Raw genomic sequence first — 26,276 nt, forward strand, 5'->3', positions numbered from 1 at the left:
TTTAAACACACTCCCCATGTCTGCTGCACATCAAAGCATTAACATTTATACCCAGGCCTGAAGATGTGCAAACGTAAGAGCCCACACAGCAGCCTTTACTCCGGATCCACGGAAGAAGGCAAAGACAGCCAGGAGGTAGTGTTTCCACAGGTTTATAAATCTGATAAATACGACTATAACAGCCTGCCCACCACAACGGGGCAGGGGAGAAGGGAAGGGAGTCCCAAAGGTTGCTGAGAGCGCGCTGACTTGTACTTGGCAGCTGGAGAGTACATGACAGCTGGAGAATTATGCCGATGTGTCAAACAGCTTCTCAATCATGTCCCCCACCTGGTCAACTTGGTATTTGATGTACTTCTCAGGGTTCTTGGTGAAGGGCACGTTGCCATATCTGCAAAGGAAGACAACCCCCAGGTGACAAACGACTGGAACACAGCAAAGAGACCCCCCTCCTCTGTCACAAATCAGCTCCGCTCCAGCACGTCCCACTTGAATCTGACAGGGTATCTTGTAGGGAGCAAGTGACCTGGTTACAACTGGTCTCCTGAGTTTTACATGAACAGCCCAGGGTGGCTCAGAGCCTTGTGCTAGCTAGAACGCCTGCACTCACCCTGACCAAGGAATCAGCGTGACAGCAGATGTTTGCAACTAGTAGAGTTCAGCTTGGGGATGTTTTAGTGTGCAAGGCAGAGAAGCTAAGACAGGACAGTAGAAAAGTGACTCAGCTCAGGCTACTCTAGGCCCCAGAGACCTCAGTAAATCCAAAGAGAGGACAATTTTGCAAGAGGTCATCACCTGTTCAAGAAAGCACCATAGGTCTCTTTCACAATGGTTTTCTGTGCCCGGCGGATTTTGTCCCGTTGCTCCATGTCGGGGATTGCCCAGGCCTTCTGGATCTTACATAGCTCCTCCAGCCCGTCATTAAAACCCTGTCCAAAGTAAAACTCAGTGAGTGTCCTGTCTGCAATCACGTCTCTGTACTGAGTCTGATGTTCTTCCCCTCCATTGCTGATCACCAACAGACAGGTCTCCTCCTTAGGCAGATCTTTGGTCTGACTGTCTGTCCCAGTCAACCAGGGGATGTTCTTGTGCCATCTAACACCTCCTTACCTTAAAGCGCTCCTTTATCATCTGCCTCTCCTTATCCTTGAGCTGCAACAAGGAGGGAAAGGATTTTATTTCATCTCCAGAAATAAATTTCCAACATCAGTGTTTGCCCACAACTCCCCATCCAACCTAAGTAATATCCTACCTACGTGGCTTCCATTCCCTCTCCTAAAGCAGGGAGGAGAGAAAGCTGCAGTGAGCAGCACACCCTACATTCAGCAATTGGCTTTCATCTGAAGTAGGTTTAACGAGGGTAATTTTCAGCCAGAACAGACATAAAAAATAGACTTCTTTATGCTTCCAGCCCTTTCTAAAGGGAAGGTCTCAGGGTTTTGCAAATCCAAAATAGAAGCATCTGCTCAGGTGAAAATATAAGAATGGAGGCAGAGATTAAAAGACTTGTATGAATCTGGGGCAGGGGAGATTAGAAGGCAGTGCTGCTCATCTTGTCCCAGCCACAGTATTCAGTCTGCAGAGCAATACTGGCATGAGATATAAAGAAGGCTTCTGGGAATTTTTTAAGATGACAAAGGAGAAGATGTTTCCGGCAATTTCTATCATCTCAAAACCATCCTTGCCCATCCTCTCACCTTCACTCCTAGTTGAAAGACAGGCAGGTTTCTCTCCAAGATGTAATCTGTCACCTTCAACCAGCTGCATGTGAAATGAGATAGGAAAGAGGCAAAGAAGAGTTACTCGTGCCTCACCAGAACATCTATGTCTTCACCCATGACCCAAAGGCCAACCCAGACAATACACACCCCAAAACTTTCCACAGTGACCCCTTCCCAAGATCGATTAATCGCTTGGACACCAAAATACTTGGCTTTGGTTTTAGACAAGTTTCTGTTTTAAGCTAATTTCTCCCACTGCTCCAGCAGCGTTGGCTCCCAAGGACCTCTCAAACTGACAAAACTAAGTGAAGAGTGGAGGATGTCAGCTGACCTGCGCTGGTAGGTCTGGATCTGCTGTTCAATGAGCTCCCGGTAAGACCTCTCGGCTGTCTTCTGCGTCACAGCTACCAACTGGATCAGCTCAGACCTGAAAGAACAGAAAACCTGAGGAAGCACATGAGCCAGCTGCTCTCAGGCCTGCCAGCAGGATGGCAACATTTCAAGCCCCTGTCAGCAAGTTCTTTTCTGCCCTTTACAATAAAAGGGACCTTGAAATGCACAAACTGGGAGACAGAAGCTACTCCAAGTTACTTTCCAAAGCCATGTCCTCAGTCCTCCCAAGATCCAAGGACTCTCTACAACTTAAGGCATCTCTGATGCTTTTATCTTCCACTCTTGTGTAATGCAATGGTTGTAATAGTGCAAAAACTTTCAAAAGGGCAGTTTCAAGAATGGAAGAAAGAGCAGAGATGAGACAGGCCGGCAAGTAAATGCACTCAATGCACAGCTCTGCTCCAAGACCATGCTTGGAATCAGCCTGGACTTCAGGGAGATTTACCCAGGTACACACTTACTTTTCCAGAGATTTCAGAATGTAGTTGTAGTTGTTGTGCAGAAAAATGGCACTCAAAGCTGGGTCTTCATAAACCTTGGATTTACTAAGAAGGTTAAGCTGCAAGTTGCCCAGCACTTTGCCTTAAAGAGGGAAAAACAGAGAACAAAGAAGTTTTGCACTGAAACTTCTCATTACTGACAATCCGAACCGAGCGCTCTGTACTGTCGCTGTGGGCCCACAGCAAAGTGAACAGCACAGCCCCAACTGCATGCACAAACAAGGGTACAGTCACGTGTACTTAACAGTCCTACAAGCCTTACACAGATCTTTCCTCAGCGAGTCACCAAAACCCCTCTGCGAACTAGTGCCTTTGTCGCAACTGGCAATACAGTTGCATTCTGTGTTCAGAATAAGTCCCAGGACCAGCATGGGCGATCAGACACAACCTGACCATGACACAGGCTCAGATCTCAAAGCCGCCAAAGGACCTGATCTCCACTGTAATAGATCATCCCAAGGTAGTATCGTGAACCCATCTCACTATCTTACCGTTAAATGCAGGATCGAGATTTTACAGAGCCCCTTTGGCAGCTGGGAGCCTCTGTGGGGCTGAAGGTGCAAAGCACTGGGTGAGAGTGGTTTGAGGCAACTGATGACAAAAGCTCTGCAGCACAGCAAGCTGCTGCACTGTGCTTTGTCCTGTCTAACTGTAACAGTCTGAAACTCCCAGTTTGACCCCTTTTTTCCATCCCTCCCATCAGACTCCAGCTCAAACACGGGAAGATCACATGGAGTAAGAAACACAGCCTGTGCTCTTCACCCAAGAACAAGCTAAGCGAAAGACAGCCGATGGGGCAGAAATGGGAAGGTGTACAGAGTACTCACAGATGTAGGTGCTCAGCAGCCGCCTGCTGAACTCTGAACTGTAACTACTAGCTGAAGAGCTGGTCTCTGAAAAGAAAAGAGTCTTAGGACAGTTAACATGCCATGAGGAAGGGGGGTATGTGTGGTCAGCCTGCCTCTATTCAAACAAGCCTCGCCCCTGTTGCTATGGAATTAGTGCAGAGCTCCCATCGACAGTGAAATTAGCTCCCTGCTTCAGTGCCGATTGTCAGCGGCTTATCCAGGGCGAGGGTGGAAGAGCTCTGCACCCCCCAGTCCTTGTATCTGCATCAAGTGCAGAGCACCCCGGCAAAAATCTCTCCTTTCCTTCCTAGTGCTCAGAGGACATCCTCTTGATCAGAAATAGAGTCATTAAACACACCCTCCCCATCCTTCCCCCACCACCTGAAGAGGGTTTGTAAGCACTAGAAATTGGCAATCAGAGAACAAATGAGCTGGAGCTGTTAACAGCAAGCACACAACAGTAATTGAAACAAGCAGAAGGGCTCTGGAAAGTTTCAGCCATCCCCATGGTTGCTGACAGGGCCTACTTGGCTCTGTATGAGGGACTGTGCCAGCATGGGAGCCTGCCCTTACAAGCAAGGGCTCTGGGCTGGCACATGTTCCTCTGTCTATGCATAAGAGATGGCTTTCTGCCCTCAAGGGCTTGTGGGCATGGGTCCCATGGGACACGTGGGGTAGCTATCTCCTCCTCCCCCCACCAGAGAGTTTGGCAGCCGGGCCTAGCTCGGGTGGTCCGAGTTCATAAGCATCCCATGGGAAAGGCCTCAAGGCTCCTGTTGCTGGGAGTTGGACAATAAGGAGCCGAGCGCACATGGGATAAAGCATGATACCAGCTGGGCCAATTTGCTACCCGTGCCAAAGAGATTCAGTGCCATGAGAGTGTCTTTAGCCTGTTTCAGCTCGTGTGGCATCCCTCATTGTCTGCTGGTGACAAGCCCTCCCTATTCTCTCCAGCCCACTGGCAAGAGTCACTTACCCTCCCCTTTTTCCCTTTTCAATTATGTGTTAATTTATTTACCACTCCTGGAGGATAAAGAATTAACATACATCACCAGAGTCCGAGGCAATATGAACAGGTACGTGTGGGTAAGTCTGCTTACCTCTGGGATCTAAAGGAATATTGTATGTGTCCCCAAGGACTACAAAGATTAGGCAGAGCAGAGAGAAAAGGGGAGGGAGGAGAGAGAAAAAGAAATGCAAAGTGCAAAAAGACAGGTTAGAGACCACCATCCCTTTGAGAACAAAGCAGATATTAACACAGAGCAGCCACAGACAGCTACACAGGAGAGCAGGCAGGAGTCCCTCCAAGGCCACAAACGGAGTGGAAATCACAGAGGAAAGGCAGAGTCTAACCTCCTTCCCCTGCTAGAGACATTGTATTATCATTGTATTTAGCACGACACCTCATTCCAAAATCAGTTCAAACCCACTTTCAAGGCAAAGGAAAGCTTCCCCTCATGCCAGCAGCAGTTTACTGGGCCTTGAAATGAACTGCACAGCCCATATAACCTTCCCGAGAACCTGAGCAAAGCCATCCCACCCTCACTCTGCACTTTAGCATCCCTGCATGGCTATGCAGGGCCCTACAGAGCCGTTTGGTGGGCAAGAGCAAGGGATTGGCATCACTGCATTGATCTGATCGACTTTGCTTTTGCTACCACTTGAGGCAAACATCGCAGGAAAAAACCGCATGTATTTCCCACCACTTGGGATCACTGTGGGAGTTATCTAACCCAACTCCAGACACCCACACCTGAGCTAGCAGCTGGAAGCTGTCATTAGAGAGCCACCCTTGGGGGCAAGTCACCATCCCAAAGCAGATGCCTCTGTTCGCAGAAGCTACTCCCCTCTTAAACTCCACTGACATAATCGCCTCTGATCTGAGGATGCTTGGTCTAGGGTCAGGTCCACAGCTGGACCCGGACTACAACTTCACCAACATTCAGTAACCAGCGTCACTCAAAATGAGAACAGCTCTGCCCTGCGTGGGTGCCCCGTGTTGGGCCAGGTGTAGCTTTTGGAGCAAGCGACAGAGCTGTTTCTGCACGAGAACAACACTGGCAGAAAGCAGGGAGCATCTGGCAGCAGATGGTCCCTAAGGCCTGACTGCAGACAGAGAGAACACGATTTACAACACTCGGATTGTGGGTCATCTCATGCAAGGCTCTGAGCTACTACATGTTAGCCCGTTACCAGATCTGTTACAATTACACTGACTTCAAGCTTTAATAATTGAACAGACTGCAAAGAAGTATTTTTCTCAAGCTGTCTTTACACAGCGGGATCCCTCTATACCTGATTGGACAACCAACCACAATTAAGAAGGAAATGGCTTGTGTGTCATGGATATGGTCACATTTTATTATATGACCAATATAAAAAATAAAAAAGCCTATGCTACCTTTTGAATCAGCTCCTATGACAGATCTCTACTGCATGACAACATGTCAAGACTTTGAAACAACAGCGCTGACATCACCATTCAGGGAAGGACATGGGAAAGTTGGTTTCTCCAAAAAAAACCCAAACAACCTCAGACCACCTCTTTGACTCTCTCTCCTTGGCCAAGGCCCAGGAGGCTCTGAGCACACTGAGCTTGCAAGTGGAGAGGGCACAAGGCAGTGGCTAGAGGAGAGGTGGTGAGAAACAGCGACATCCTAGCTTGAGTTAATTTAGAACTGACAGAACTTTCCAAGCAGGAATTGCAGATAAAAGTCTGGAGGCAGCTGTAAGCTTCCCCCTTCCCCTGCTCCTAAGGGGCTCCCTAACCCTTTCCAAACACCAGCTAGTGGCCTGTGCCTCCTCAGGTCCCTGCACCCCTTGAATCTCCAGTTCTCCACCTCTCCAGCCTGCTCTGTTCCAACCTACTTGAACGCATGAGCTCCGCCAAGGCCAAGGGCTCACTAGAGAGCTGGGAGCTGCTGCTCTGCACAGAACCAAGAATCACGCTCTAGCTGATACGCAGCAGCATCCCATTACATGAGGCAGCAGCTCTCAGCTTCTGATCTAAATATTTCTTTCTGGAATTAGTTTCTTTAGCATCACGGAGACCAGAGCTAAAACTTGTCTTGCTGTTAGGGTACGTGGCACATGAATAGCTCAGGAGTCCCAGCTTGACCATGGCTAGATGCTGAGGAGAATATTCTTGCTGCTCCTGTTATACTCTGACCAGAGGATGTGGCAAAGAAAGGTGGCAATTCATCAACACACAGCCTAACTAAAGCTAACTCAGCTGGACCAACCACCCTCACTCCAGTGCAGTCACAGGACCAGCCCAGTGTCAGATCTGAAGCTAAATGACTAAGGCATCCTCTCTTGATATCACAGAGCACATCAGCAATAAACAACATCCCAAGAGTACCTGATAGGAGCAAGTGTGGAAGGCCAGCAGGGAAACTCTCTGCATCCCTTGGAGTTCTCCAGATAACCAACTATGTGGTCATGGCCGATTGGAGAACAAGACAAACCACAGGGTGAAGGACAGGAGGAGAACAAGCTCACAGTGCATACTGAGGTTTGATCTTTTTAGGGAAGATGTCCAGACAATTTGGGGAAGGACTGCATGCCCCATGCATGTATGTACCTTGTGATGCCAGCATGGCACCCGCCGTCTCCTGGAAATCCAACAATTGCTGTAGGAAAAGAATGGCCTAGAAGCAAGGGAAGGAAGTTATGAGCAACCGACATTGCGTCTCCTATGCTCTGCTATTAAGGATCATGGAAGGACCACTTGTCCCCCAACACTTAAAAGCCTTCAAGAAACAAATCACTACACTCCTTTGAGTTGCTGGGTTTTACCCACACCATCACATCATGGCTTAGCAAGGGTAACTAGCTAATCTCTCCATGCAAGCCAGTTAATTGCCCTTCCAATACCAAGACAGCTTAACTTAAGAAATATCCCTACTGCTCTTTTTTAAACCTCTTCAGAAGCTGTTTTTCCACAAAGGATGGTTCAAATCATCATCACGTACGTTGCTGGTGAGTTCATGAACTGTCCCATCTTTCGGCATGTTATATTCCTTGTCCGGATCATTCTAAGAAGGGAAGAGACATGAGGTAAGCATATAAGGAAATTGAAGGCATCTACAATACAACTGCTGCTGCAAGCGAGCTGTAGGCTTGTTTATCCAGCCTCTCTCAACATCCTCAGACTCGGCTCTTGCAGTGCCATCTCCTGGTGCTCAGAAACCACAGCTCCTATGCACCGGCAGCTCAGAACCACAGGGGTTTGTTCAGCATGTGACCATCAAATGTTCAGCTCACCTACTGGGCAGTGCATTCACCAAGCCCACCTTACGCAGGGACAGTTTAACATGAGTCCTCCAAAACTTTTCAAGTCAGCAATTTTCCTTTCTTTTTAAATAGGATTAAATTCTGAGATTGACTTGATAACCTGCAGAGGCCTGGAAGCTCATGTCAAGTTATCTGTAGTATGCCTGTTAAGGGTCTCAGGCAGAGGCCTCCTGTATTTGAAATCAGCACCAAGCATTTGGTATTTGCAGCTGACCATCCAAAGCGATCCAGCAAGCTCCTGCTTTAGAGTCAGAAACTACATGGTCTCATGGAAAGCTGAAAGCTAAGCTAGGGGTTCTGCTCAGAAAACCCCTCTTCTGAGCCTGCTGGTCTTGCCAGAGAGAACATTGAGGAGAATCCTACCTTAATGTTGTCTGCAAACTCTTCCAGTGCCTTCGCACCAGTGGTCTCCATGGAAGTGATCAGCCCTGGCAGTTTGTTCTTAGTGCCTGCTGCAGTTCCCTGGAATAGTTCCATAACAAATCAGAGAAGGAAAACAAACAGTATCTGAACTTTCATCCAGCACCTACTCTCCCTGATCCACCACCCCAGCATCTCATTCTCAGTTCCCCATGTGGCAGGATTATATTTACAGCACCATCAACAACGTGTGAAATCCTGCATTCTTCTGCCAGCCAGAAAGGGAAGATGATATGACCCTAACGGTGACCAGGACTTGCCACCTCTCATGTTTCCTCTTACGCAGTACCCGATACAGGAGGTTGGTGCATCACAGTCACCAGCTGAAAAGGAGCCTTGCTAAACCTGGATGCCATATTTGATACCTGGAGAACCTTGTGGCACGGTCCAAGCAGGCTCTCCTCAGAGCAGCCCATCTTCCAGACGTCAGTGGGCAGTCTAAACTAAGCTCAACAGTATCAGAGATGAAACACCTCAGAGGCCACGTATACAGCAGAATAATGTAGATGGTCCATCACCGGGTCATGACTTGAACTGAAAAGAACTGCTGCTGAGAGATGCTGAGTTGCTGGTTCACCATCACAGAAAGGAGCAAGCTGCATTTGTGTCACTCCCAGTCCATGCTGGAGGACAGAAGCAGCGTGGCTTTGTTCAAAGCCACTGTGATAATCCCTTTCAGAAAGTTCTCCAGACAACCCAAGCCACAGGACCCTCTTCAATCCCATCACGCTTACCTGCAAGACCTGGTCAAATTCTGGCTTCATCTGCTTAAGATGCTTAAGGATAGGGAAGATCGTGAGCACAGCTGAGTAGTCATGTCGGATGATGGCTTTCCGGGCAGCTGAGACAATGTTATCCCCCTCCATGATCAAGTTATCTAATGACTCCTGCAACAAAGCCAGAGAGTCAGAAGGAAGCAGCATGACTTTTGCCCAGGCAGCACAAGGGGCTCAATGCAGCATACCCGTTAAGGATGCCAGTTTAGCTGATGGGTCATTCGCGGTACCCAGTGAGTGACTCTGAGCACATGTTCTCCAGGGTCTGTGCAGGCACCGGTTCCCTAAACAGGTCCTGGAGGACAACCCTAGCAGTAGTGGTGCTCTTGGGCACCCACAGCAGGTGGTGGAATCCACATCCTCACAATGAAGAGGAAGGGAAAGAGACTTTGTGTGTATCCTTTACAGGAGGAGCCAAGCAGAGAGGCTCAGCTGACCTGGATGAGAGAATCAAAGGTCTTCTTCTGGTGGTGCTCCGGGACGATTTCTGTCAGGAGCTGGTATTCGCTCTGGGCCAGTTTGACAAAGGCACTAACGCAGTGAATGTACGCATCAATCTCGATGTCGAAGACGTCATCCCTCCCTGTAAGGGCAAGATGGTTTTAAGAGAGAACAAAATTTGCACTGAGCTTCCAGCAGCTCTGCTCACTCCAAGGCCCTGGTTTACACAAGGAGCATAAGGTTCTTCTGGAAAAGGCAGTTCTGGCTTTGCACCCATCTTGCATGAGAACAAGAGTCGTCATCTCACCAAACCTGCCCCCTGGGTTTGTGCATGGGAAGCTATGCATACCCTGCAGGAGGCATGCAAAGTCATCTGCAGTTCAGGAAACAGGCACATCAGGACACCAGCTCCTTTCCAGCCTCATGACAGAAGGCAAGTTTGGAGCTCTTCTGGGATACAGACTAAATTTAATCAAGGGCTTGAACACAGAGTACTAAACTCAGGAAGGTCTGAGGTGAATTATTCAACATCTCTGCTTGTATTTTTAGAATTCCTTATCTCCATCCGTCACGCAGATGAAGAACTGCCATTTTGCATCAACATTTCTGGGAAATCAAGGCTGTCCTGGAAGGCAGCCTCTTCCCACAGGCAGAAACAGAAGATAAAAACACAGGCAGATGAACATTTAAATCCTATGAAGCAGGAATAGCTCACCTAGCTGTGCTGATATCTGCCACACAATGCTGCATACAAATGCAAATATTCGAGTCCTAGCATGTCTCAGACAAAGATCCATCAAAGAACCTACGTGGCAGGCATGAGAAGTGCCAGTATGATACAAAGGTCCACACCAACTCATGCCAACCACTAGCTGGATGTGTCAGCAGGACAGACACAAACGGACTCTCACCATCCTGCATTACTCAGACCCCTGTAGTAACCACTAAGACAGTAAGATTACACAGAGAGGCCTTCTCTAAGCTATGGGCTGCTGCTGCTTCTCTCCTCCCAGCAACATCTGCAACTTTTGATGGAGAAAGAACCAATTCTTCCCTACACTGACAGGTCCCTCGGGTTGATCTTTTAAAAGTTATGGTCAGCAGGGGACACGCAAATGTGGTGTGGTTTTACAGAGTGTCTATGGTGGAGAGCGGCCCACTGTATTGCATCCCGCACGTGATCCCTTTCCTGTTTGCTTCACTTCAGCACCGAACAAGCCAGTAGCTACCTATAGGAAAGTGCCCCTCAGCATGGTGGCTACCAGTCTTTGGTTGGACAAAGTTGGGGTTCCCTGTTTGAGGGCTTGGGGTGTGCGTGATTAGTAGGAGTGAATTCTACTGAGAAGAGCCAGAGCTTCTTAGCCAGAGAAGGCCCATGCTCCAGGACTGCCCACGTAGATGAACAGCCACTGGCTACAAAACTACTGTGAAACATGCTGAAAAGAAGGGATGTTAGCCAGCTTGTTATGAAGTGACAACATGGTACTTACCAGCAGCCGGCCCATGCTTGTCGCTCAGGGTATCGGAAAGGTGTTTAACTCGTAAATCATGCTCATGACCTAGTGAGATGTCAGCCGGCACAAACAGAAGGCGCAATTTATCCAGGGTGGTTACAGCATGGATGCTCACACTGGCTGGAAGCCGCTTCAGGCTTGGCTTATTCGATCTGATGGACACTCTTTTCCCTACACAGTCCCAGGAATGCTACCTGACCAAATCCCTTTATTGGGCTATGTAGCGGTAGCAACCCTTTGAAACCTGATGACAAGCGTGAGTTAAGCAGTTTCTTGGGCCACAGGAGTCCCTTGAACCTTCTGCCATAAGTTCTGAATGGGATAGCAGGCACCAGAAGTCCAATTTGTACCCACAACCATTACAAATCCAAACTCAAAGCCCATCTCCTGCACAGCACGAGAATTTTCTTCCCCCAAATGAGGGATATTAGTCACCATCTGGGATTTAGTAGACTACAATGTAGGTGCTGAAGAGATCTACTTTTGATGCATACATAGCAGGAGGCAGAAAGGTCTTACAGATGCTTTGAAGCAAATGAGCTAGCTGTGGTCTGACACTTCAGCATCAGGTTTGGAAAGGTCACTAGGAAACTGAACGTCTCAAAGTCCAGGCAAAAAGAAAAAGAGAACAGAAACACCACAGGCAGATGTCATCAGAGCAGAGCTTCCATTAGCCAGGTGGCTATGGTGGGTCAACTGCTTTAAGGTAACACTCCTCTCCACCTGTTCTCATGTTTATGGAGCCTTTGAAATTCAGACACTGAATTCAGAAAAATAATTTGGCCCTCCAGCATCTCCTTGGTTCCCCAAGGATAGCTGTACCTATCTAATGCTGTCCACCAAGCACTAGGCTAATGGAAGTGCCACCTGGAAAAGCAATGCTGATACACAGAGAAAGTCAAGGGTGAAGTAGCTAGAGCTGTGATTACCTTCCATAGGAATGAGGTTAGAGGCCCCCTTTTTCCCATCTAGACCATGCTGAGAGTACTGTTTCAGAAGGTTCTGAGCCTTACGGATCGTGCCTGTCACCAGAACCAGAGAGAAGAGACAAGAAGACCTAGAAAATGAGTGAAAGAAAACAAACCCAGAACACCAGCCCTCCACCAGCAAGTCACCTGGGCCCAGCAAGAGGATGCTGGGCACCAATGAGCATGCTCAGTACAGGAACGTGAACCCCAAACTCATGTCCAAGTGTGCGGGTACAATGGCATTTCCAGACTGTTTCCCTGCTTTGAGGGTGGGGGCATGAATTCCAGCCAGGGTTACAGAATCAGGGAGTACTCAAATCAGTTTGGTGAGGTGGTATGGCTGGGTGAGAAAACATGATCAGGGAAGGGAAGCAACAAAGGAACCTTCCCTGCAATGAGTTTATTTAAGCCGGCACTCTGCATCCAAGCTTACAAGGTTTGTTGCTTTTCCTCAGCTGTGGAAGCAGGGCTTTGCAGTACGGACAATTCCTGTCCGGCAACGTGTTGCCTGCTCCCCAGAGCCACAATCGCAGCCGCTTGGCTAGAGCTGCAGAAAGAGGTGCCCTTCCGAGGGGTATTTTCTGAGCATGCTCAATATAGACCCATCAGGAGCCCCACAGCAAAGTCAAGGAATGATCTCTGGCATTACAGGAAGCGATAAAAGGGTGACAACCTCTGGGCTCGAGAGAGCAATTGCAACAGCAATTCCCATCACAGGAATCATAGAATAATGGATGCTGCCCACCCATGTCTAACTCGTATTAAGTCACCCTAATCCCCAAGACACTTCTCTTCTAAGGAACTGCAAATCAATTAAAACCATGGAAAAAAAAAATAACACTGGGTTAAAAGATTTATACTTAACACACACAAAAACCAGACAGAACTGAACAAAAGCCAATGCTGGATATACAGCTAGAAAGCACAAAACAAAGCATTAATGTGACAACTGAAGACTAAGCACTGTTTCCACATTAAAAGGTTAGTCGTCATGCAACAAGCTCCAATTATCACAAGCACATGGACACCCTCTCACAGCAGAGCTTTGCTGTTGCCTGCACAACAGGGAACAGAAAGTTTTGGGAAGGTAGAAGGAGTTTCTATAGGAGACCCAGATGAAACAGAACTAGGCTGAGTAAATGAAGGAGGATCTAAGAAATAAAAATGCTGCTGCCAAAATTAAGAATTGTTCTTCCGCTTTAAAGTAATAAATACTTCAAACATGCAGAAAATCCTACTTCCGCCAGTAACTAAGCCACAGTGCAGCCTGGAAATGAGTGCCGGCTGCCCAAATGCTGAGGACCGCTATCCTGAGGGGAAGCCCAAGTACACACTGCTGCAGAACAGCATCCTGGGGTGCAGGACAGCTTCATCCCATAAAGGGATATACAGCAGGGGGAAAGAAACGTCCAAGTCCCCCAGACAGTGCATCTCTAATGGGGGAGAACACGAGAGAGAAGTTCCCACTGAATTACCAAGCTGCCTTAACCTGGTGCACTTACTAAATAACAGAACATGGTTCCTAAAGCGTAATATTTCACTGGCAACATTTTTCTTCCCCCAGTTCAGTGTTCTCAACTACTTAGTAAAGAAAAAAAAAAATCATATCCATAAAACACATTCTTCTAGCAGGAAACTTCTACCCTCTAGACCCACACCAGGGAGGTGGGAACACTTACACCCTTGCTGTGCTGATGCATTTGCTCCTAGCTTCTGCCATATGATCAAATGAGAGGGCTATGCCTCTTCTTCCAAGCTTCCCGATGCTCTTCACACCCAACACTTCCACTTTATTCTTAGCTACTTTCAGAAACCTTAAGAGCTTGGGCACAACAGCAAGTTCCTCTGAGCAGCAGGGCTGTAGCAAGCTCTGGAGATATGCACTAAGCTCTTTCTTACTGCTGTTACCATGGCCCAGCTGACGCAGAGCAGCTCAACCCGCGTACTGTTCTTCTACCAGTTCTTTCATCTTTCCCACTTTCAAGCATCGGGGGGGGGGGGGGGGGGGGAGAATAAAAAAAGAGGGTAAATCGGTGTGAAAACCAAGCAGACAGTACAATTGCTGCTGCTGTCAATAGGATCTCACTTCACAGGTATGCAGTGCACGTCTCCACAGCCCACCCCGACAGTTTCTTCTCAGATGAGAGCTGAAACCCCTCTGCTGCATTTTATTTGCATAAGCACAATTACCTGTGTTTACGCTGACACACACCAAGTGTTCGGTGTTCATGGGCATCGCTTCAGTGCTGCTGTATCCCTCTTACTTAGCGTTGTAATTAGGCTTTAATGGATTCTAGTGGAAGCCAAATGCTTTTGTTCCATGATTGTTTTCCCCTATTAGGCAGCTCGCAAACCAAATGGGACTGCATTTCAGCTACTAATGAAAACATCACATTCAAGCTAGGCAGTGATCAATATAAGAAGTGGGAAGCAGGAACAGGCTCTTTATTCTGCCACACAAAGACTCCACAGCCTGCCTTCAGGTAGCACCTCACCGCTAGGTGAACTGCAGCATTAAGTAAACTGGAAAAGGGCTCCCCTATAGCTTGAAAAGAGCCCCCAAAACCCCCCAAAGTCAAAAAAACACCTGAAACTTTTGTCCCTGTGGCCCAATTATTAAATAAAGTGGCTTTTGGGCATATATGAGGCACAGCTTTCCAATTGCACATTGTTCTCCTGTTTCTTCCATTAGGCAGTTTTCTAACCAAGTAGAAGGGCAACACATCCTCTTTTCTTAAGCACCAGCTGCAGGAGCCTGTATAAAACTGGCTAAAGCTCTCTGGCTTTTGCTTGTAGGCAGCCAGGCTGGGTACCCCTACCAGCATCTTCTGGCCCTATCCTTCCCTGGCAATGCAGAGCTGCTGAGCTAGCTGCCGCTCTCAAGCCAACAAAAGGAGCACTGGGTCTACAGGCATCACAAAGAAGCAATATTTTATGTGCATATGTTTGCAGCAGGATGATTTGGGAATCTGAATACACTTGCCCTCTGAGACAGGCTGCTGACATTTCAAACAGCAAACTCCTAAAAAAAATAAAAAAAGCCCACAGATTGCTTCATCAGTTCAACTTGATGTGGCAAGTTTCATTTAAGAGGAGACAACTCTGCTTTAGAAGCATCTCCAGCAGTCAGATTTTCCAACTGCATGCTGTAACAACAGGAGACGGTACAGGGTACACCAACAAATAAAACAGTAACAGAGAGATGAAGACCCTCTGAAACAACACATGGATATGGAGCATGTTCTCCAGAATCCAGCATAGTACCCGGGGGAGAGGGGGGGGTCTCTGCCTTGTTACCCTGTCCCTAATACCTCACGCTCCCTTTAGCTGTAGCCTCTCTTGCGCTTTGCTTTGTGGGTAAACAAGTTATAGCACATCAGATTTAGTTTGTTATTTATCCCTTGCAACAGGTTATAAAGTGTGCATTGGGGTGTGCACTGGGATATTCTTCCTTAAGGACTAAAGAAATCAACTCACTTGTTGGAACTGTGAGAAAACCCCCTTGTCTGAAACCCAAATTGTCAGAACTTGACTTTACTTACTGAAGCAATAGCACAGAAAAAAAATTTTTTGTCCGTAATTGAACAAAGGCTAAAACTAGGAGAATCAAACACCACCAGATGAATATTTCTATGAAGAGGGCCACTGTGCCAGTGCGAAGAGAGTATAAGACCTCCACCTCAAGAGCTGTCCTTGAAAGCTGATGGAACTGCAGAAAAACCAGTGAATCTCTGCTCAAAGACTATTTTTTTTCCCTCCATTTTTAATTTCACTTAAGTACAATTTAGTAGCCATAAGAGATGGCTGGTGTATGAGATTTAACCACCCCTGTCCTTCAAGAGCTACAGTCTGGTTCTCTATCCTTGTTCACAGAAGATTGGAGACAAATTAGCCACTATTTTTTCTTGAGATTAACAATACCCCAATAGATCATTTGAAATGCTCTTTCCTTCATACACTGTCAGCTCTGTAAGCGCATTCAGACCATGCTCTGTGCCTCCTACCCAGCCCATCTCAAACTCCAACTAAACTGAGCAAAAAGATATGAAAATCTCTTGGCAAATCTACAGCCGAGACATTCATCATGAAAAGTAATTTTGGATGCCCAAATGCATTCATTTTGGAGAAGCCCTGTTTGTAGGGAACAAGTGCTTGTGCTCTCAAACATGTGGGCTCCTTTCTGTACTCTCTATGCGAGCATCCAGGATGTGAGACTCATTAAAAAAATCCTAGTGATTTTTTTTTTTTAACCTGCCCATGAAAAAAAATCTCCTCCATCTCTGACTATCTAGCTAGAGCATAGGGGAGATGTTACCATTTGGCAAGCTGCTCAGAAATGTTTGCTGATCATGCTGACTCCACAGCAATCAAAGCCCAGGGATCTTTTCAGTATCAGGTGATAACTGAGAACTGTGGACCAAATCTGAAGCATCTGCAACCTGAGTTCCCCATGGCTCAACTACAGATCCCCATCTGGCATCTTTCCAGTAGAGAGCTACTGAAGCACACAAAAATAATTTTTACCTATTGTAACCATGCTGTTGAGCAGGAGCCACTGTTCAGGAGCTGAACGCAAATGACTGCCGTCATGCTTAGGAGCAATTTTAAACACTGTTTTTCTGCTACCTGCAGCATAGCTGGTTCTCCTTAGCAGGAGGATATTGTCCTCTACAGGTCTCCCAACACTGGGGGCAAATTCTTACGCAAATAACTACCTGCCAAACTCCAGAGGAAAGCCAAGTGTGGGGTGAGACATCCCCTTGTCAGGTGGTTCTCTGCTGGCAGGGGAAAATCCACTGAAATTCGCAGACTGACTGCATTCACCAACTGCAACTCGCACGTAAGCTTTCAGGAACGGCTCCAGGGCACAGCAGCAATGGCACACATTGGTCTTAAAAGACCAGAGGGGTGATCTCTGGATGTCACAGCCTTCCCCAGGCAGCCCTCCCTCTCCAAATATCCCAGGCACACCCTCTGCTTTAGCAAGAAGAGGCCCAGCAAAGCCTCTCTACACACAGAAGTGAAGAGAGCGAGCACCGGGGCCAGCACACGCACATATAGACGCACATTACCTGGGATGAGGACTGCATTCACATCAGGTTTATAAAAATAAACACAACACAATTAAAATGGATATTTCTTTTCCTCCCTTTCCCCACCCCATCCATTCCCAGTCCCTACCCACATTTCTTATTATTTTCCTGAACCCAGTAAGAGTATTTGGACAACACGGGAAAAAATATTAGGGTGGGGGAGTATTGGCCAGGTAAACCCACAGAAATATGAACTTTTCTGACTTTCGTCACTATTACAGAGGAGACAACAGGGTGCTGTGACACACAGAGGGACAATATCACTGTGCTGCTGTGGGACGTATGTGCTAGCTTTTGCTGGCCCTCCTTCTGGCTGTACTCCCACTAGATGGCACATTTCAGAGACGGGAACTCCAGCTCTGCACTCCCGTACACCAGAGTGATCCGCCTCACCAGCTGCAGAAAATGCAGCAAAACTCCATTATGAGGAGAGGTGAAATAACCCACCAGCCACATTCATAGCTCTTCCAAAGACAGGCCGAGGCAAAAGCTTTAACAGCCCTTCCAAAATTCAGACAACTTTGTATCTCATTTCTGTAGGCACCTACCTAGTCCCCATCTCAACTCCCGACGAGTTCTTGGTTTCCTAGCACAATAATAATTTATTCATAACTAATTATTAAAGTGATGTGTTTTATCAGATCTGAGTTTTCTATCTTGCTGTGGCACAGTCTATATTCCATACTCCAAGGCTGAGGACGGGTGTTCTCAGATCATATCCTTTTATAGCCCTCTCGGGTCTCTTTTTACTTATCGCCTTTGTTAAGGCAATGGCCTTTTCTCTCCCTGTATACAGGACCCCTCTCCTCTCTTTACATTGCCCAGAGAACAGACCTGATGACTTGACAAACAGAGACAGAAAGTGTCTGTAATCTCAATGCTGAATCCAGGGCAGAGAAGAGGTGCTTATCTCTAAAATCTCACCCCTGCTCCTGTCCTAAAAGCACACTTTAGACACAGAGGCTACCTCAGCAGTGAGAACGCCTGCAGATATGCATTCGATACCCAGGCAAGAGGATACACAGCACAGTGATCCCCCCTTCAGGGACTCACCTGGTCTCTTGATTGGCTTTTTGGTGGGGGTGTCCTTCCTTTTGTTCTGAATGGCAGGGGAATACGGCACCCCCGTGGAGGAGCTGTTCTTACGGAAATGGTCTTTCAGCCCCTTGATGGAGCGGTCAAGCTGGACAGAGCGGATTTGGAAGTAAACAGTCATGAAATCTAAGGAGACAAGGTAGAAACAAGATTATAAACAAACAGGGAACACTATATGGTAAAACAAACCTTTCCTGAAACACTCTGTGCCCCTAAGGGGACTTACTAGCATTGATGTGGGACCCCAAGTAAGCGTTTTTCCCTCCCAGAGCCTTTCCTATTTTCTTCAAAAAATTCTTCTTCTTCCTTCCCCTGCACTATTCATTCCACCCCCCCCCACACACACACGCAACATTAAGTCTGTGCACCACTACCAAGAGCACATCAGTTGTGGAACTGATGGGAGACATTTGTGCAAGACATTGTCAATTCAAGCGCTCAGTTTCTAGCGTGAGAGACTTTACACAATTCTCAGGACTCAGGAACTAAATGAGGTGTTCATCATGTGAAAGCAGAATACAAACTGACTAATAAAATATGCTATATATGCTTGAGTCGCCTTTGATCATGGAAAAATTCTTAAGAAACTTTTAAAGATGTTCGTCATACAGTAATAAGCACAGTAATCCCCACTCAGAAGTAAATCATTGAGGTGGGGGGTGATTCTAGTAGCTATGTGTGTGTGAAAGTACAGGTTTCCTGTAACAAGTCCACAAAGTCATTCACTCCCAAAGGATAAGTTAATAAAGGAGTATAAAGCTGTAGGCAGATTTTGATGCTGCAGAACAGGAAAGAAGAGCGATGTACTGACTGAAGAAAGTCTTCTGTGCTGCTTCCCCCCAACACCTTGGTCACATTTAGTACAAAAATTGCTGTTCATATATAGTTGCCAAATGGGAATAAGTGACCAGTGTCCTGCACATTTATAATACCTGAGCACTAGATAGTCGCAGCTCCATCAGAAGGCATTACAGATGCAAGTTAAATGGATTTCTGCTATAGGACAGACTATGCATTAAGATAATTTGTGCTTTATTTACACAGCTCTTTCTCCCATCATATCCACCAGGAGATCACTCTGTTCAACTGACAAACCATCACTTCAGTCTCACTACAAATGCTGTAAAAAAAAAAAAGCAGGATCTTAAGGTGACTGAAAGGAGACTGAACTACTCACCTAAACGCCACTAAGGCAGTCACTAGTTCTGCTAGTGCTGCTAGCTACCAACAGCAGCGTGACTCGTGGTTTGTTAGCCACAGCAGCACCTGAGCAGAGGCTTCATGGCTGAAGGCGTGTGATCTACAAGCCAAGCTGTGCAGTGCTACACACAACCCTCAACACCCTACTTTTGGTCTCAACCACACGTGGTAAGTAGTTGGAGAGCACTCACCTGATACAGAACTACAAGGGAACAACACACAGCACTACCAACCTTGATTCCTGCCGTTTTCCACCAGCCAGCCAGAAATGCGGATGATATCATGCAGGACACACTCCGGGAGGTGCTCCAAAGACATCTCCTCCTGCGTCTCCATTTCATCGTCCCCACTGATCAGGTCCAGGATGAGGATGGGTGGGACCGGCTTGGTGTGTCGTGTCATCAAGCTGCGGAACTCTGATTCCAGGGACTCCTTGCCCCTCTCAAAGAGGGATTTCTGGCACAAAACAGCAGAAGGACAGAAGCAGCACAAGGCTTCTGTAATCAGTCACTCACGAGTATTTCTGCATAAGAACGTACTTTCTGCAGCGTTTCTAACCACTGACAAGTACTGCATGCTTCAAACTCCAACAACGCCTGTAACTAAGAGACTTTTAAAGCAAATTAAATAAAAAAATGCTTGGGAGTTGCTCAGTCTTCAAGTGGGATTTAAACAGATCTCCCATTCTGCTCAAGCAGTTGAAGGACTGACAAGAGCTCCTCAGGAGGAGGCTCAATCAACTCTACCACACATGCAAGATATGCTTTCAGAAGTCCTACTGGCGGAATGCATAGAGAGAGCAAAATGCCACAAGCAGAAATGCTGCTGAGTGCAGACTTAAACAGAAGCCAAACCAATAATTTCTTCACCTGTGCCCAAACACCTTCTTCACCAGGCAGCAAGCCCGTCAGCCTCTCACAGCAAGAGGGCAAGCAGCAGGGCTACATCTGTCCCTCTCTCACCCATGCCAGGTTCCAGACCCATGACCTACCACACGGTTCAGCTCCGGACTGTCTGGATTGTTGTCCTGGAAGTATTCCACCGCCTTCTGGATTTTGTCCATGCAATTCAAGTATTCCTCCAGCCTCCCCGTGGGGCTGAAAATAAAACCAAATATAAAATGCAGTGCCCCAAGAAGCAAAGAAAGAAGATATCCTGAGTTTGGTCTGGTGCTTTCTTGATAAAAATAACAAGGAAAATTTCAATTCCCTTTTCTTCAACTAGGAGGAGATCACGGGATTCCCTTTTGCCTCCACTCAATGCCACAGCAGAGGCAAGTGCAGAAGAATCCACGCAGCAAGTGCAGAAGTACTGATGACTGAGCAGCACACAACTCCACAACTCTCAGCCTTGCGCTCCTCTCCCGGTCAGGCCCTGATGGGGAGGTAGAGGAAGCTGCACATCCCACCCCAGAGAATGGCCATCACAACACCCTCCCGGAGACTGAAAGCAGGGTCCAGAACAGTTCTGATTCATCCTGGATGCAGCGACAACATCAACAGGGCAGGAAGAACCTTTGGGAAAAGAGCGGAGGAAAGAAGAGAAGCCACCAACACTCGTGAGATTCACATGGCAGCATGTCTGCAAAACCTGCAAGAGACACCAGTGCAGAGTCTGAGCAGACTTTGCCCTCTGGGGATTGCTGAAGGTCAAGTCAGGCAGCTTTATTGTGGACAGATGGTGGGGAAAGAGTGTGGGAACGGTACAAGGAACATTATGATGGGTGTGTGGAGTCAGCTCCCCTACCTCTATCCCAAAAGTTCAGTAGGATGAAGCTCCCCAGCAAGATCTAGCTGCTCAACTCACCCTTCCTTTATGATCTTCTCTGTGTCCTTAGCCACATGGTAGTAACTGATGACGTGATCCAAGCAGGAGAGGGTCTTCTCCACGTTCTCCTGCAAGCGCTGCAGGTTCTCTGTCTGTTTATGGACAGGGATGATAGAGTTCTCCAGCTTCATCAAACGACTTTCAAAGGAGGAGAGGATAGAAACCTACATGCCAAGAGAGAAACATTCTTTCACATGGATCCATACAGTGGGGTAGTAGTTAGAGCAGGGCAATCAGGGACCTTCAGGTCCCAGCTTCTCTTTTTGGGCTACTAATTTGCCATGGCTCCTTAGGCAGGCTGTTTAATCCCTTTATGTCCTAATTTCTATTAATAATCACAGAACAGATCACCTGCCACACAGAGATGGGCCAATCTTGAATTAAATGTAAAGTGTGAAGATAATGTTCCAAGACAGTAGTAAGGAGGAGCAAAATTTTATTTGACATCAGAAAACAAATCCAGAGGAACTGCCTGGAACTGCCCTAGGTAAAAAGAGCAACAAAAGCATAAACCAGCAGCCACTTTGCTCCATACCACTAAAACCCAAACATGAGATGCACAACATGAAGGCACAGGACCAGTATAATGAGAACCTTCTTTTCCATCATAGACATTTGGTTTTTAAAAGGGACTGTGATATTGCTTCTGAAAGGTGGAAAACCTTAGTAAGCTCATAAAGGGTGCCTTAATGTCATCTTTTCTAGGCCAAAATGTAATTCTTTCAAGATTCACTCCTATGTTATGTTTTCCACACTTCTCTGGCGGTGCCTCTATGACTTTCTTAAAGCACTGAGCCCAAAACTGGACATAGTATACTAGCTGAGGGCTTACGAGCAATTAGAGCACAATAATTACTTTCTACCTCTTAAAGAGAACACTTCCAAAATAAAACTCCAAACAAGACCTGACTTTACAAAGCAACAACACGATGCTGTTGCACAAACTAGTCTGGGGTCTATTAATACCTCTTCCCAAGAGAGAGGACAGATTGTAAAGAGACGAGGCCAACAGCTCGTTTGAGCCCTCATCTTCCCAGGAGAGAAACTTAGGATTGAAACATTCATCAGTTTTCCCCTTTGCCCAGCCACTGAAGTGTAAAACACAGATGCAGAGCAAGTGGTTCATTACTCTGCATTCCTCAGATGGGCACAATGACAGCCTTGAAAACAGATTCTCCTAAGAAAAAAGTAAACCCAGGCCCAACATTAGGGCTGAACTTCAAGGACCCCCTTACCATGTTCTTTGTAAGCTGGTCACTCTTCTCAAGGCTCTCTTTGATAAAGGACAGAGTTTCTTCTTCCTGACAGTAGGATGAAAAAATAGTCTTCAGTTCTGAACACTAAGCATTTAAGTCACTAAACATTACATGTAGGTTTTTACAAGTCCTGGTAAACACTGCAGCCAGCCATGTTTGGTCTGATGCTGAGGTCGCATTTTAATATGCCACCTCTTACCAGAAATCAGGGCAATTGACCCAAGGTGAGAGTCACATAATGTAATGAGTGAGGTTTTTATGGATTACTCGTTTCCCTTCGATACCATGAGCCTTAGCACACTAAAGTCACAGCACAATATAAAATTAACACCTTTACACCTGAGGTACCACACATTTCCCTACCACAGCACAACACAGGCGTTGCACAGGCACCTTCCAAATCCCAGGCACAGCCGTGAACTCAAGTGGCCAACGCAAAGCAACCACCAAGGGCTGCTTTCAAGTCACTGAAGCCCAGAGATAGGGGGGGAATAGCAACCTGCAAGGGCTGGCCTCACAGGCTGGGCCTGAGGATCTGAATGGAGAGCTCCCAGAAGCTACCAGGCCCTAAGAGTGGGGCCCCAGGCCCGAAGTGGGGGGCAGAGATACCCCTTGACCCTGAAAACGAGGGCCCTAGGCCCTGTAGGGGACCTGGGGATGCTGCCAGGCCCGGAGCGGAGTGACCAGGCCCTTAGGGGGTCCCGGGACGCTCCCAGGCCCGGTGGGGACCTCCAGGCCAGCTCCCAGCTCCGTCTCCTAGGCAACGCGCTGGGGCTGGGGGCGCGGGCCCAGGCCCCGGTCCCGGCAGGGCCCGCAGCAGGTCCCTAGCCCAGTCCCACCTGCTTGAGCTTGTCCTCGATCTCTCTCCTGCGGGCCGACACCTCCTCGGTGGGGATCATCCTGCCGCGGGACGCCGGGGCCGCGCTCCGCCGTTCAGTCCCACTGCACACACCCTCTTCCGCCCCCCGTCACTGCCGCGGCGCCATCTTGGGAGCGGCAAGACACACTGAGCATGCGCAGCAAGGCCGTCCGCCATCTAGAGAGTGGCCTCTATTTAAGTGGGGGCCGGAAAGGCGCCAGCCGTGGGCGCATGCGCCGTTGTCCCAGAAGAGGACAGGCGCATGCGCACTGCCCTTCGTAACGGCCAGTTTGGGAGTGGCGGGCAGGCTGCGCCGCCATGTTGGAAGTGGTGTGGCGGGTCCCAGTGGGGCACCCCCTTTCTGTCAGGGCCGGCCTGGCTCCCCAAGCCCGCCGTCCCCACTACGGCCTGGCCGAGCCGAACCCCTCCAACCTCAATATCAGCGACGTCCCCACAGGACACGGAGTCCCGAGGAGAGTCCAAAGCCACCCAGCTTCCCCCGTGCCGAGCTGCTGGGATAGCCAGGCCCAGGCCCGCTCTGCCACACACATGGGGGGAGAAACAAGGTGTGGAGGAAGATTATAGGGGTTTGGGCCCTGGGAAGTGAAATGACAGAAATTTGAATGTGAATTACGGAAAAGAAGGTATTTGCAGGAGTGCAGAGTCTACCCCCGTCCTGCATCCATTTTCCAGAAAGAAAGGCTACCACCGCAAGGAAGCTACCGTCTTCTCCCTCTGGCAGCATAGGTGGGGATGGCTGGGTTTGTCACACACTGGGGCAGTTACGGGGCTCTGCATCCTCATAAACCACGTCCAGCCTGGAGCAGGGAGCTGGTTTTATCAGTAGAGACAGTCACAGCCTCCCGCCATCTCGTGCTGCACTAAGGCAAGGCTCCTGCCGCGCAAAGGGACCGGCGTGTTCCCATCCATCTTCCCCTTGTCAAACCACTCCGGGCTCTGGAAAGGAGCTGAAACAGCCCGAAGGGCCTCTTTTGTTCAACAACTTCACTGTGTTTCATAACCCACCTTATCATGCTGCAAACAGCTGTGCCTGGGCTCCGGCTGCTGCGAGGGGCGATGCACAGCCAGGGTGCTGTGTTTTCTGCATGTGACATTGCCCGGCCATGGTTGCCTGCCCATGTTTTATGGGGACACCTGCTAGAGGGGATCTTGTCCTGTGGGTATAAGAGAGAAGATCCCTGTGATCCCTGTCCGGGGTCAGCGCCCAGCGCCTCTTTGTGCTTTTCCCTGCTGGGCTGGTGTGATTGGGAAGGGTTTTTTTTCCCTATACAGCAGAGCCATCTCTTTTTTTATAGCAACCCATGCTCTTTCTGCTAACACTCACCCCCTCATTCAAAGGGCAGCCAGAGCCAAAAGGAAATCCCCTCGCCGAGCCTGGGGAACAATTGCATGTTCTGCTCTGAACAGTGCTGTATATCTCCTGAAAAGCCAGTGAAAAGGCTCCCTCACCCCCTCACGGGGTGACTGAGCCCTCAGAGCAAAGAGGGGGAGCTGGGATAGAGGCACCCAGCCTATGTCCCAGCTGCCAGGTGGGGTGGTAAAGAGTGAATAAATGTCTGCCAATAAATCGTGTAAAAACTGCCAGAGTCTGTGCAAAAGCGAGGTGCAACGCCACATCCAAGGGGAGGCAGCAGAAAAAACCTGGCTTGCTGGTCAAATGCAAAGAGTCAAAGCAGCAGGGGTTATTTCTGGTAAAATGAAAAAGAAAAGGTAGAAACGCTGCAGTTTGAATGTGTGTTAAAATACAGTGCAAAATGGCTCAAAGCACACCCGGGATCTCTAGGCTGTAAATACCACCCCCCCCAGCTCATTGCTGGCGGTTTCTCCAGCGGTGGGTGCAGCTGGCGGAACGGCAGCTCTGAGACAATCCCGGTCCCGCCGCATTCCCGCCACGGCCATGCCACTCTTCCCGCCCTGCAAACCGCCAGCCGCAGGGTCCCCACAGGCCTGGGAGGAATTGCTTTCCGCGCCGAAGCTGCCGCGGCAGATGAAAGGCGAACGTGGTGACTCAGCAGCGGACGCGGAGGAATGCTGAGTCGCCCTTTGCTTCGCCCTCCATGAGACGGAACAGGGAGAAAAAGCCCCTTTTTCTCCCCTGCAGAAGGGATTTTCATCTAAGTGGATGTGCTCACTATCAACATGGGCACAGAAGGTGGAAAACGCAGCCAACACGGCTGAATAAGGATTGCATCCTCAGTGCAATGTTCAGTTGGGGCTTCAGTGCACTAACAAGAGAGCTCACGAGTCCCTTTTGCAGCATTTGCCAAGCAAAGCTGGATCCAGTGCTCTGAAACCCAAGACACGGGGTCAGATTGGAGCCCGACACCTTTGGGGTGTTGGAGGCCACGGGGTTCGAACAACGTCGCGGCCCCATTGTTCAGCAATGGGAGTTTTTGTCACCGCAGGCATGAGGAAGTGGTTCCCGCTCGCAGGGACGTGACAGCCGCTTCTCTCTGAGGACGAGGTGTTCAGGGCGTTGGTCACCAAAATGCTGCAGAAAAGAGAATCGACCTGATTTGCAGGTGGGGAAACTGAGGCAGAGAAGGGCTTTGCTTTGCCTGCTCAGGGCTTGGCTGCAAGTCACTGGAAAGACCCAGATATCCTCCAAATCCACATTTCTATTGGCTGCCTTTATGGTGGCAACGGTCATTGCACAAAAGGTGTAATCTTGACAAGATTCTGATAAATTCAATTAATAGTAGCTCTCAAAGCGGGGACTTTCTGTCCCCTGCATTGTGGCTTGGTACTGCTCACCCCAGGAACAGTTCCTGCTTAAAAAATAGTCATTTTATTGCAAAAAAATGAGTTATGCCTGCCCTTGCCTCCTACCGGCGGGGTTAATCCCGTTCCTGCACAGAGCGGACAGTGGAGACGCGACGGGGCAGTGGCGCTCCCCGAGCCGCAGGAGCCGCCTGCGAGGCACGCAGTGTGCAGCAGCGAGGGCAAAACAAGATTAATACAGCCAGGAGCCTCCAAAAAGGCTTTGAATTTGATGTGGGAGAGGAGAGAGATCAGAGTACGGAGGAGCCAGGATTAACATAAAATTAC

General features: G+C 48.4%; 1 protein-coding gene across 11 annotated transcripts; it reads right to left on the reverse strand.

The window, feature by feature from the left end:
- Window positions 1–136: 136 nt before the first annotated feature.
- EXOC7 (exocyst complex component 7) lies at window positions 137–23,310 on the reverse strand. 11 transcript variants are annotated; one of them, XM_076353509.1, is made up of 22 exons: window positions 23,188–23,310; window positions 22,328–22,393; window positions 21,072–21,256; window positions 20,257–20,362; window positions 19,499–19,721; window positions 18,024–18,191; window positions 16,950–16,961; window positions 11,839–11,931; window positions 10,886–10,954; window positions 9,392–9,537; window positions 8,913–9,065; window positions 8,122–8,220; window positions 7,437–7,499; window positions 7,046–7,112; window positions 4,563–4,601; window positions 3,442–3,507; window positions 2,576–2,696; window positions 2,053–2,148; window positions 1,698–1,761; window positions 1,111–1,152; window positions 796–929; window positions 137–391 (listed from the first exon to the last, which is right to left on the reverse strand). In XM_076353509.1, the coding sequence occupies exons 1-22, from the start codon at window positions 23,245–23,247 to the stop codon at window positions 289–291; spliced, it is 2,175 nt and encodes a 724-aa protein (XP_076209624.1). In that variant the 5' UTR covers window positions 23,248–23,310; the 3' UTR covers window positions 137–288. The 11 variants fall into 11 exon arrangements, with proteins under 11 accessions (XP_076209624.1, XP_076209625.1, XP_076209631.1 ...); XM_076353510.1 differs by lacking the exon at window positions 16,950–16,961; XM_076353516.1 differs by lacking the exon at window positions 11,839–11,931.
- Window positions 23,311–26,276: the final 2,966 nt, after the last annotated feature.

This window comes from Aptenodytes patagonicus, chromosome 16 (assembly GCF_965638725.1).
Source record: "Aptenodytes patagonicus chromosome 16, bAptPat1.pri.cur, whole genome shotgun sequence".
In the NCBI taxonomy this organism is placed as follows: Eukaryota; Metazoa; Chordata; class Aves; order Sphenisciformes; family Spheniscidae; genus Aptenodytes; species Aptenodytes patagonicus.